Genomic DNA, 12472 nt, shown 5'->3' with positions numbered 1-12472 from the left:
CTACTAGTACTTTCAAGGTTGGATAAATATACCACCGGCTAAACTAGGGCTAGAACTTGAATTAGAGCTTCGTACCTAGGTAGCTGGAAATCAAAGATACACTACAAAAGAGAGAGAAGAATATGTGTCCTGGCAGTCTATTTCAAACAACAATTCATGAATTAACTATATTTTAGATTATTTTATCCCAATATTCTGGTCCCAACTAGTTGCTATCCAAAACAATGACTTCGGCATCGGCCTCGCCAACGCTCTCGACGCTGAACGCATCACCTGCATTGACCAGGGTGATAAAGGCACCATCACCCTCCTCAAGTACAGAGTCCTCAAGACCATTAAGCTTAACCTTTGCCTTGCCTTGCTTGGTCATCGGCAAGTGGACATAGACATTTCTCTTCTTCTTGAAGCTCACAGCGTCACCGGCTCCGACGGTCCAGTTGAAAGTCGACCCTGGCGCAATGATACCAGCCCCCATGACAAAATCAGCATGAATGGGAATCGTATCAGGGATTTTGGGCAAAGCAGCTTCTTCCTCTGCCGGTGTCGCTTCGGGGCCCGCAGCGAGAGGAGACAGGATGTGAACGAAAGCTTTACGCTTCGCCTCCTCACTGAAACTCTTAGTATGATACTGAGGCTTCAGCGAGCTAGCCCACGGCAGAGCCCAAATCTGCAAGAAATGAACTGGCTTGTTGGACTCGTTCTGTTCGGAATGAGCAATGCCTAGTTTGGTAATGGTTAGCTTAGGTCAATTCAAGAATGGAGGAGGGGAAGAAAGGACAAAACTTACCACTTCCTCCGGTTGTGAATTGCACATCGCCTCGCTTCATGCGGTAGAATTGTTTCCCTTGTTCGCCTTCGGCGCCCTTTTTGAGCATGCTATCGCGATGCGTGAGCTCGCCGCTTAAAATGTAACTGAAGATCTCGGCGTCGCGATGCGGATGTGTCGGGAAGCCTGTTCGGGAGGCGACACGGTCTTCGTTCAGAACGCGGAGGCTTCCGAAGTTTTGAAAGCGGCGGTCGAAGTAGTTGGCGAAACTGAATGTATGGTAGGAGTTCAACCAGCCGTGATCGGCATGTCCACGGTCAGCGGAGCGTCGGAGGACGACCTTGGCGTGGGAAAGAGGCTTTGACATTGTGGATTGGGTGGTGTTCAATGTGTTTGCGAGTTCAAGTTCTAGTATTATAGTAGTAGATGGCAGTGATCAAAAATTGTGATTTACGAGCAAAGTGGGAGTAGAATGAGTCTTATATAGTCAGTAATTCCCAGCAAGTGGATTGTAGAAAAGCGTTTCTCAGTATTATCCAAGCATTATCGATCATCAATCAGCGCGCTAGTCCTCTAATAGCTTAGCGCCATACTTATTTTTGCTCAGAGATTGCTGACTCATGATTATGTGCGGCTTCCTATTGGTCAACATGACGAACACCTTCCGCTAACGCCACGGAAACGCCAGCTTAGAAGATGCTGAGATTGAGATGCGGAGCTAATTGATAAGTAAAAATAAAAATAGCTGCCTCTAGAAGTCTCGACCCATTTCAGGAATTCTCTGTAGGCCCTAGATATCCGTCACGGCATTCTGTGATATCTTGACGAATTTGAAAAAGAAATAAGCAAAAATAGGCGAAAGGCCCGGCTTCCAACTTGGATGTTTCTGGAAAACCTGCTAGTGACGGCCACTGGCAGAGGAAATATCCTGAGGGCAATGGTTTTAAAATACAGGCCCTTCGGTTGGTATCAAGCTGGAAGTTTGGGCAGAATTATATCAGGATATATACTACATCTCAACCTCCAATATTCCAAGGTTGTATGTTACATGGCGTTGTAAGCTGTCTGATCGCCATGGTCACTACCACAAGATCTGAGAATCTCTGCATGGCATGAGCTTTTAAACAGATCTTGATCAAAAGATGATGGCCACGGCCTGCGGGTATTTATGAAAAGAAGATCGGTGCCACATGTCATTAAAAGTGGCCGTGCACGCTTCGAGTTGCTCGATTCCGGTCAGCAACCATTTAACAGGACAATTTTAATGGATCGTGGCGTCCATTGCGGATACAGAATAAACACTCGGTGCTAAGCGAAGACCCTGATAACTTGAACAGCGGAGTGGCATCGGCGGATTTTACCATTGTAGTCAATGATCGGCTAGCCCCCTTTTTGATGGTCTCCCTCAACGCCGATCAGATCACAGCGAGAACGTATTCCGAGCACCGAATACGCCGCCTTCATGTGATGTGGAGAGCGATCGACAGTGGCACGGCGAGCCCCATGGGGGTGCAGTGCGACAGTGCGAATAAATCCTTGCGAATGTCCCAACAATGATTTCCCTTCCTTGCATCTGTTGAAATCAGCATCCAGACCGACGCGCCGACCGCAATAAAATGGGAAGCAGCCGCACTGTAGCCCCTGACCACGACAACACTCACCGTTGACCTCGGCCTCCATTCGAAGTTTATCGGCGTTTGACAGGAGGCTAGCAAAGCCAAATTAGATCCGCGAGACTTCACCATGTCGAAATCAGATATTGAGCAGAGCTCAGAATCCGAGGTGAATGGTGTATCCGCCGCCGTCGCGCCAAAGCCAACTCTGTGGCAGCGATTCAAGGCTCACATGAAAAAATGGTGGTGGGTGTATTTGGCTGTGTTCTGTGTCATAGTGTTGGTGACGGTGCTACCCATGTAAGGCTTCCATCCCCCATTGCTACTGGTAAAATGGTTCATACTAAAAACGACAGAATCTACGTGGGAATCCCTCATTTCGCCAGCAAATACATCAACGACTACCAGTATGACACCGAGGGACTCGAGATCACCAACCCTCGACCGAACGCATTCCATGTCAAGCAGAAGAAATCTTTATCCATGGGCGGTGGCTTCAGTGGCAGTGGATATCTAACGGCTTTCAATGCAAGCATTCGCACATCGGATACCGACGAGGAGTTTGCTATCTTCCCCGTGCCACAGATCGACTTCAGCGACGGCGCAACCGTTGAATTTGACACAGATCTGGACCTGACCTGTATTGATTGTTTGTCGAAGATTGCTGTTCGAGCAGCTACGGACGAAAACTTCGATATTGTGGCAACGGCGCATCCGGATTTGAAACTCAGTGGACTTCCAACTGCCCATCTGGATATCCATAAGACGATGAGCATGGACGGCTATAATGTAACCGGTATGTGTAGTATACGACTTCGAATTATGCGCTACAGTCGCTGACCTTTCTAGAATTCGTGAACGAGCAGGGATCTTTCAATGTGACTAGCCTGGAGCTCCTAGACCCCCCCCGTCGATGGTTATAACTTCAACGCAACCATCTCCGTGCGCAATCCGACCCCCTTTAGCGTTGAAATGGTATGTACTGGATGTATCAGCCCAAAATTTGCATCGCCGCTAACAAGAACAGGGCCATGTCACCTTCAACCTGACCCTGGGTGGTGACAAACTCGGATACGTAGACTTGCCGAACTTGAAACTTGGAAAGGATATCACCGATACTGTCGTGCGCGGACAGGTCGATAAGTCGAAACTTGTTGAGGAAGCGTTACTGGGAGATGGCGAAGGCGCTACAGTGACTATTGGTGTTCACGGGCATAGCTGCGAGTACAATGGGCTGGATATCCCATATTTCAGCGCCGCCGTAAGAGCTGTTTCGGCCGACGCAAAAATTGATCTACTTAAGTACGCATCAAGTCTGCTGTAATAGTGGGCATAGAAATTATCTAACTACGACGAATATATGAACGATTCAAGATCAGATCCAAGAGGGAAAGAGGAGATGCTGGTAATTCTCCTTGAATTGGTTTCGGTGGAGATAGTGTTTAATGCGAGTGTCATATCAACCGTGAATCACAGTTGATGAATGAAAGGTCAGATTAAAAGCATATACGTAAAAGACCGTACATCGAAGAACCACCAGAGCCAAGCCCATGGTAGATAGAAATGCAAAATGACGACGGGCCAATAGTCGCCAAATATCGCTGGACGCTGGGCAAAAGGTATCATGTAATGATTTTTTGGAGTTCATGGAGAGACAACGGCTTGATGAGGTAACGATCAACTCCAGCAGCCAGGGCCTGCTGATGCATAGCATCAGAGGCGACTCCGGTCACTGCCATGATACAAGATGGCTTGAATTTGTTTGCTTTCTCGAAGCGTCGTATCTTGCGTGTTGAGACCAGGCCATCCATGACTGGCATAGATATGTCCATCAAGACATAATCATACTGGCGATCGCTTGCTTTGTATTTCTCGAGCGCAATCAATCCGTTTGAAGCAGTGTTATAGGTGCATCCCACTTTGCGCATGAATGTGGCCATGATCTATTCAATTTAGCCAAATGGTTTTGCTTGGCGGCTCTTGATTACGCACCTTGAGATTGATGTCATTGTCATCCACAACCAGAACATGGCATTGCATTTTAGCTTCCGAGGTTCGAGGACGATCGATACTATGGGGCATTCTGATTGTAAATTCCCCTGGTGATGGTTTTTCAGGATGGATTGAAAGCTGCTCCATTGGTTGCTCGACAGGCATTGGTTGATTAGTGTTTGAGATGATGTTAAGGTCAGCTTGTGATCGACAAGGAGCTGAAGCCTTTTCAATTGCTTTCTGTATTTTTAGCGGGCCAAAAGGTGGTGAAACCCAGATGAGATTGGGCATAAGAGCTTTGTCGAAAATAGAAGGCTTGGTCTCTAGAATTAACAAGAACTGGAACCGATTCTCTGAGATGATGCTTGGCAGAAGATCTGGGGTGGCGATCGCTTCAAGGGTCGAGCTCTCGAGGATGGCGATATCACCGTGTCCCTTCTCGAGTGATTCGGCTAAGGATACTGTCCAGCCAGCTTTTGACATGACAACATCTGCAAGCATCCCTTGGATTGACAGCTTGCGCTTCGACTCGGCAGTCAACATTCCAGTCGGTGTCTCCTTGATGTCTGGATACCCATTGAAAGCGACCAAGCAGACCTGACGCGACGGAGATCTTTCGATCATTTCTGAGGAACCCGGGTCCAGGTTATCCTCAGCTATGTGGTAAACAGGAATGTAAATATCGACCTGCGTTCCCAATCCAAGTTCACTTCTGACGCTGATATGTCCATCCAGTGAGGCTACGAGTTGGTGGACAATGCTAAGACCTAGCCCAACACCTTCGACCAAGCGATCTTCCTGGGCAAATGGAGTAAAAAGCTCGTGTTTCAAAAAGTCAGGCGCAATTCCCCGGCCGGTGTCGATGATTGAAATATGCGCAGTGGGCTTGCCGGGTGTCTCTGGATTTCTGAGCATGCACAATGAGATCTCGATTATTCCTTGAGCCGTCCACTTCAAGGAGTTCCCTAGAATATTCATCACTATTCTCCTCCAAGCACCTGAGAGGGATCGAATCTTCCAAGAGTGCGATTGATTAATGCGTACAACGATCGAAGGTTTCACTGGACTGCAGGGTGATTCCGCGTTGCCGTGAATGTCTGTCGAAGGTGGCACAATTGCAAGGCGAGTAAAAAGACTAGGATCCTTTTGACCAGTATAGATTATACTGGTTACTTCTTCCACCAGCAATGCGAGATCGAAATCCGTTTCTAAGACGAGTAATTCATTATGTTGATCTTTTCCAGTCACTTCCTTCGCACGACGACTATTGTTGATTTTGCAGTAGGTCAAGAGGTGATCTGTCGTTTCAAGTAGCGTCAACCCTGATGTTTCTATCATTTTGATCATTTCCTGCTGCGCAGAATTGATCGTAGTTGCATGGAGCAACTCGGCACTTGCTAGGATACCATGAAGCGGGGAACGAAGCTCATGACTCAGAGAGGACAGTAAATCGAATTTGGACTTTTCGGTTGAAATCCAGTTGACTCGAGAAACCTCTGAGATAATAGAATGGGCAAAGACCTTAAAGTAATGCAGCTCTTCAACACCGAGGCCTCGATGGGTATTAGAGCTCCATGAAAGCATCCCCGCCATCCATCGTGACTTTTGGTGATCCCACAGTGGGAGCCAGACCACAGATTGTGCATTGGGGAAAAGAGGGCTGATTATTTTGGCGACATGAAAATTGCTTCTTCGTCTGGACTGCGGTTCATCGGCTGCTTGGCCGAGGAAAGATTCGTCATCGCTCTCAGACCAAATATCTAGATCCACAACTTGCCCTTGAGGGCAAATCCTGAGCAGAGTGTCGAGTAGTTCCTCGTTTAGGATGGCTTGAATCCCTGCTGCTTCAACCTCCGAAGCTTGTCGTTTGAAAGCCTGTCCTAAAACCTCGCACTGGATTTTCGACGCTGTGTCTTTGTCTGGAATGAATGGGGTTGGATCTGGACTGAGATAATCGGCTTGGCTGGCCAATTTCGGTAGAGGTTCCCAGGTATGGTCTCTCTTCGGTAGACTATTATATGTTAGAGCTATCCCTAGCAGAGATTCATGATAACTGACAACGAGGACCTGCTTCGGGCTCCATCCAGGAACATCACGCCATCCAGGTTCATTGCATCGCGTAGCAATACGCTGGCACGGGAGAATATCGCTTGAATGCGATCTAATGTGGTGACGCCTTCTGACAGTGACATCAGAGAGTCTTTATTGGGCGCGATCCTGGTCGCTAGCATTAACGCTTCATTCAGTGAATCCAGAGACCGTTTTTTGCCTGGACTTGGCCGGCCCAATGACACATTGGATTCAAACGAGGACGGTACCGTGGTGCTAGACGGTTTGCGGGCAAAGAATGAAGGGGATTCAGGCTCCGCTCGGAAAGCGGACGATGAGTGCGAGTCGAGCCCACTTCTACTCTCATTTCCATCGTTATGAGAATCATCGAAAGAGAAATTCCGATCATTCGTGGCGGATGGTGATATGACACCATGAACTGTGGAGTTTGCCGATCCAGTCAAGCTTGCACTTGGACTACATGGGTCAAAATCAGGTTGGTCTTTAGAAAAGTCGGTCAGTCCAGTCACAAGACGCTCAAACCTGGAATGGTAATGAGCTATTCGCTTGTTCTCGAGATGATTCCCGATCGCGTCTGATATTTCTTGAAGGGTCTCAACATCCTCCTCGCTGAAATCATCGCGTGGCTTGTCATCAACAACGCAATATGACCCAAGGACATAGCCAGCTGGACTGGTCAGAGGTACTTCCGCATAAAAGCGCATATGAGGCCACTCAAGCACATATGGTCTATCTTTGAAGCAATCCTCCCGGGTGAAGTCTCGAATAATGTAACGCGTGCGGTTAGCAGTCACATTCTCGGTGTCGACTTCATATGCTTTGTCTTGGGCAGTAAACAGGCGGATCGTATGCGGGCAAACCCCCCAGACCAGGTCCAAAGTTCGAGCACCAAGGTATATCCCATCATTCGGAAGGTGTTTATCTACATCCCGGATTGAGATGGAGGCAGTAGCCTCAGCAATGATATGCTGATTGTCTCCATCGATGAGAGATACAAATGAACGATTGCATCCCAAGCGATGAATACCAAGCTGGGCCAGCGCTGTCAACGTGATGTCAGATGACAAGACACCAGCGCTGGGCTGTTCATCACCAGTAGGAGCGCTAGCAGATTCATCAATTCCCTCGCCGATGGTAGCTGCTGGGGATGGTGACTGCTGGATTGTACAGCAATAATATCTGGTTCGGTTAACACATGAAAATGATCTGCACCCGGCGGGGAACGATCCGCAGCATTACGAACCTTGACAGTTCGCGAATTCGCTCTTTCTCAAGGTCAGACGGGCGCGCATGAAAGGCCAATGAGTCTGCGAGAGCCATTCTGCTTGCCGAACATGCCTAATTTGCTTCCCTTCACGGAATAATCATGAAGAACCCGGGGGTGGGACCTATGGGGAGTAAATGGGAATCACGAAGAACAGAAGAGCATCCCAAGCGAGATTTTAAATTTAGTTTGCCGTCCCGTAGACTAGTTTCTTCTCCAGCAGTATCCGACAGATTAACCATGGGCGTGCTCGGGAATACCGACCGATTTCTGCGCTCTACGGCGGTCTAGACGCCGCCTCGCAACTCGCGTGACAGCCACTGCCTACTACTTGTAATTGAAATGCTGGATTTTAATCAAAATTCCTGGGCCGATGCATATAGTAGGATAAGTCCATATTGACATGTCGATTTTTCCAATTTCTACGAGGGTAATCTAACAACTTGAGGTTTCATCTACCAGTAGCTGAATAGGTATCTATTGGCCTTTCTTGAGTGGGATATTTTTGCCACTCTATAAATTGCCACTCTGCGCTGCGCGCTGCAGCAAATGGAAAATCAGTAGTCCTTGTTTTAATCAGTTGAGCATCGTATGAAAAAATTTACGGGAAATGTATGAAGACTCAGCGTTAATCCTAAAATCAAGTTTGCGTACGACTACTTGTAGCAGTGGATTCTTAGATTGACTTGATCAAATGGCTCCTCACTAACCCTTGTCATGTTTGCTAGGTAGAATTCAAACCGACTTGTTTGAATAATGTCTTCACATGTGCTTGAATTCTTTACCATGAAAAGAATACTATCGAAAATAATGAACTTGAAGCCAAGAGCCATTGACCCGAAAGTGGCAAGTACTAGTACTAGCTATTTTACTCCTGAATAGGAAAAAAAGAACAAAAAAAAGAGGCATAAGCGAGACCGGATCTAGATTTTAGTAGATAAAATTACCACGCCGCTAAGCCATATTCCAGATGATAACTTGAATTCAAGCATCCAAGCACAATCACACGGCTTCTATCGTTCAAGGTTTTAGTGTAAACGGTCGGCTGATCATGGCGTGCTTTGACCCAGCAATGACCAATGACTCTCATCAGAGACGAAGATTCAACTTTAGACGCGGTACCTCGGCCTAGCTGGCATCACAATGCGGGGAAGGATTTTATCAGGCTTTGAATAAAATCACTGTGCTCCCTACACTTCACCCATGGACCCGGAATTCAGAGTTCGAAAACGCATTCCTAAGGCTTGTCGACGCTGCCATAGGCGAAAACAAAAATGCGATCAGAAAGTCCCCACATGCTCAAACTGCGAGTCCGCCAACCAGCCCTGTTCCCGCGCAGAGAGTGCTCCCTCGTGGCACCATGGCATGTCCAAGGGAGCATTGGCTCACCGGATTGAAATCCTTGAGGCTCGCTTAGCTGCATCTGTAGCGGGAGATGTTCCTTGCGTCACTGAACGCTCCGAGCAGCCGTCGGTCGCTCTATCCCCCACCGCGCACAAGTCAACACGCACACGCGGCCACTTTGATGGGCTCTTGCGCTTTCTAACACTTGGTACGGAGGGAAGTGGCGAGCCCGCATATCTAGGCCCATCTTCGGGGCTGTCGATTGCTGATGCTGTCGGCACGAAGTCACTACCTGTCAACTCCAATCAACAGCTGGAAGTTACATCTCAAAATGACCCGCATGAAAAACCTCTGGCATCCCCTCCCAGTGATGCAAATGGCTCTAGGATCATCGATGCATATTTTACCCATATGCATACACGCCTTCCTTTCCTCGACCGTGCGAAAATAATGAAACTCCATGCGAATAGATTCCACCCAGTCAATGCGACACCGCAAGATGAGTTCGAAAGATTCAAGCTTTTTATGGTGTACGCAATTGGAGCTACGATTCTGCAAATGACGGGCGCTTATGATGCAACACCACCGAATGAATTTCTGATGGCAGCTTTGAATTTCGATCGCACTCTGCGCGAGTCTCTCTCGGTGGCGTCTATAGAAGCCATGATGCTTCTCGTTGTTTACAACCTGCGATCATCGTCACACTCCAGTGTGTGGTATATGATTGGGCTTGCAATGAGGACCTGTATTGATTTTGGGTTTCACAGAGAAGCTCGCTATCGAAAATTGCGACCATTGGAAGCTGAGGCACAAAGACGTCTCTTCTGGTCTGTCTACATCATCGAGAGGTACTCGGCATGGTCGCTTGGCCGACCATTCAGTATCTCTGAAGAGGAAATAGATGTGCAACCTCCACTTGACCTCGATGATTCCGCAACAGACGATAATGCTATCAGCCGATACCTGCAGCCCAACCCAGGTACGGAAATGGCACAACCTAAAGGGACAATGAGTAGATTTATTGCTTCTGTGAGACTGCAGAGAATTGTTTCACAGATCCACACTCGGATATATCGCGTGGATAAAAAGGCATCAACCCTGTTCTCGGAAATCGCTCCCTTGATGGCCGCCCTGAACAATTTCAGGGAGACATTGCCGTCACTGGACCTCGACGATCGGGACTTCGTACATATGCATTGGCATAATTCTGTTCGCATGTTAATACAGCCATTCTTGAGTATCCTCGAATCGCAGGATGAACTCATTAGCACATGTATCGCCTCTTCTGGTAGTATGTGTCAACTTTTCAAACGGCTGCGGCAAAGAGACTTTACCGGATATTCTTTTCTGTTGGCAAACTCCGTCTTTATGGCCGGTCTGACAATGTGGTATGAAACTTATATCAATCCAAAATTGGGATGTTCTCTAATATCAATTAGCTTCTGTCTTTTCCGTTCACCCGCCCTCTGGACACCAACAGTGTCAAACGACCTTCGCGCGTGTTCCTCATCGCTATTTGTGATGGCAGAATGTAATCCTAGGTTGAAGAAGCATCGTGATGGGCTCGAATCTGTCATAAATAAAGCGATGGATCATATTCAAGAATCAGCTAAAATTTCACAATCAAGATCGACTGTGATAAATCGGGAGGAACTTGATGCATGCCAAGTTGGTCAAGTAACACCTGAAGATTATGCGGCCCGAGTCGACTTCAACGTCGGCGGGTTTGATACCTATATGGCCGACGTGCTATCGAATATTCAGAGCTTTCCTTTGGACTTTCAAGCCGAGGAGACTGAGGGCGATGGAACACAGTCCATCTTCCCTGGTGCTTTCACAGAAGAATTCTGGGCAACTGACTCGTTTAATCAACCGATGCTGAATGCATTCGGTTGGAAGATGTGAATCACACCTCGCATAACTAAGGTATCTTCGTGCATTTTCAATAGGATAACGAGCAGAAGTAGGACATAAAAGTTTACTCAATTATCGAATCAACTTCTCAAACATAATAGTAGAATCTCAATCTTCAAAATTTCAAGGCTTATAATGCAATATTACAAATGGCAAGCGGCCAGATCCTCCACAATTCCCAAGTCCTCGCGACGGGACTTGCTCCCAGGATCGAAGTATGGGACCTCGCCTACTCCAACTGCTCGGTTACCGCTACGAGGGCCGAATCCCTCGTGGTCACCGGTCGCTGTGTGGAAAACACTTCGGTTGTCCCAAATAGCGATGTCATTCGGGTCGTTCCACTTGAAGCGGACTTGAAGATCGTGGCCATACGTGATAAGATCATGGAACCATTGCAACATATTTGCACTTTCTTTTCTGCTTAGTCCATCAATAACGGAGGGAAATGATCCTATTCAGCAAGTTAGTATCTGCATGCCGGGTATAGATTCGTAAAGTTTATCGGCATCTTACCTATTGGAAAGATAGATTTCCAGCCAGTGATCGGGTTCGTTCGGACGACCTGACATCAATTAGCAAATCAAGAGTCTGAGCCTCCGGAAGCTGTTCCATCTCAACTTACAGGATGAATAGCATAAAGATCTCCGCCAACGTTTTTCGGCGATCCTCTCGGCTTCTCGTAAAGGGTGAATTTCCCCGACTGCGCCATACGCCTGAACCCCTCTCCATCATGAGTCGCGGTAAGTGTTTCCAGAAATCTCTGGTAGGGCTTGCTAATTCGGTCATAGACCTCATATCCGGATGCCCAAAGAGTATCTCCGCCCGTCTTCGGGAGCTGTGTCAAGCGCAAAGACGAAAAGTCCGCAGGCGCGGGCTCGAACGAGATGTCACTGTGCCAAACGGCGGCCATTCTGGTATAGTCTGAGCCTTTATAGAGCTTCTTCCGACCTTCAGAGTTGATAGTGCTGATAGCGGGATCTGGGTCCCCGAATTCGCGAGCATCGTTCGTGACTGGATGGATGTGTAGACCGTTTGTTGAAGGCCGGCCCGTGAGTTCGCCCAATTTGAGGATGAGCTCTTTTTGTAGGTCATTCGTTAAATTGTCCTGTGCGCGGAAGAAAACGACCCCACGCTCAGCGACTTCAAATGGTGCCATGGATTAGCAACTGACAATGAGCCCGAAAGCTAACCCAGATGACTTACTCATGATCGCAAGATCGCGGATTCGTTTCTCGGCATCCGGCGCGCGAAGAATATCATCCACAATGTTGCATGTTCCTTTGGTAAATTCATTTCCAATGACTGGTGTGACCATAACCGGTTCGAAGTTGTCGAGAGATCCCGAGGAGAACTGTCTTGCGGGGGGCTGCATTTTGAATAGTGAGTCCGGTTGGTTTTGCCAAAAGATTGTGGTTGCGATATTTTGCGAAAGAAATACTGATTCGCTTTAATAAGAATCCTGTGGTATTCTGGTCGCTACTTTATCTTTCGCAATGGTCTATTCTTATT

At 47.7% G+C, this 12472-nt stretch overlaps 5 protein-coding genes across 5 annotated transcripts; 2 read left to right on the top strand and 3 right to left on the bottom strand.

Moving 5' to 3' along the window:
- Window positions 1-205: 205 nt before the first annotated feature.
- Window positions 206-1133, bottom strand: N7533_011098 (pirin family protein; the record flags this gene model as incomplete). Its single annotated transcript, XM_057107748.1, has 2 exons — window positions 206-720; window positions 788-1133. The coding sequence occupies 2 exons, from the start codon at window positions 1131-1133 to the stop codon at window positions 206-208; spliced, it is 861 nt and encodes a 286-aa protein (XP_056955126.1).
- Window positions 1134-2509: 1376 nt separating this feature from the next.
- N7533_011097 (DUF3712 domain-containing protein) lies at window positions 2510-3703 on the top strand (the record flags this gene model as incomplete). Its single annotated transcript, XM_057107747.1, has 5 exons — window positions 2510-2679; window positions 2736-3175; window positions 3229-3257; window positions 3280-3354; window positions 3407-3703. 5 exons carry the CDS (start codon window positions 2510-2512, stop codon window positions 3701-3703), a joined length of 1011 nt encoding a protein of 336 aa, XP_056955125.1.
- Window positions 3704-4001: 298 nt separating this feature from the next.
- Window positions 4002-7761, bottom strand: N7533_011096 (hybrid sensor histidine kinase/response regulator; the record flags this gene model as incomplete). Its single annotated transcript, XM_057107746.1, has 4 exons — window positions 4002-4322; window positions 4372-6382; window positions 6430-7620; window positions 7685-7761. 4 exons carry the CDS (start codon window positions 7759-7761, stop codon window positions 4002-4004), a joined length of 3600 nt encoding a protein of 1199 aa, XP_056955124.1.
- A 1147-nt stretch (window positions 7762-8908) lies between these two features.
- Window positions 8909-10954, top strand: N7533_011095 (uncharacterized protein; the record flags this gene model as incomplete). The annotated part of the gene is made up of 1 exon (XM_057107745.1): window positions 8909-10954. The coding sequence occupies one exon, from the start codon at window positions 8909-8911 to the stop codon at window positions 10952-10954; it is 2046 nt and encodes a 681-aa protein (XP_056955123.1).
- Window positions 10955-11106: 152 nt separating this feature from the next.
- Window positions 11107-12335, bottom strand: N7533_011094 (TauD/TfdA dioxygenase family protein; the record flags this gene model as incomplete). Its single annotated transcript, XM_057107744.1, has 4 exons — window positions 11107-11414; window positions 11477-11525; window positions 11586-12103; window positions 12167-12335. The coding sequence occupies 4 exons, from the start codon at window positions 12333-12335 to the stop codon at window positions 11107-11109; spliced, it is 1044 nt and encodes a 347-aa protein (XP_056955122.1).
- Window positions 12336-12472: the final 137 nt, after the last annotated feature.

This window comes from Penicillium manginii (genome assembly GCF_028828005.1).
Source record: "Penicillium manginii strain IBT 31320 chromosome Unknown utg000008l:1.0-3226943.0:1.0-3228205.0, whole genome shotgun sequence".
NCBI lineage: Eukaryota > Fungi > Ascomycota > Eurotiomycetes > Eurotiales > Aspergillaceae > Penicillium > Penicillium manginii.
This window is presented reverse-complemented; position numbering and strand designations above follow the sequence as displayed.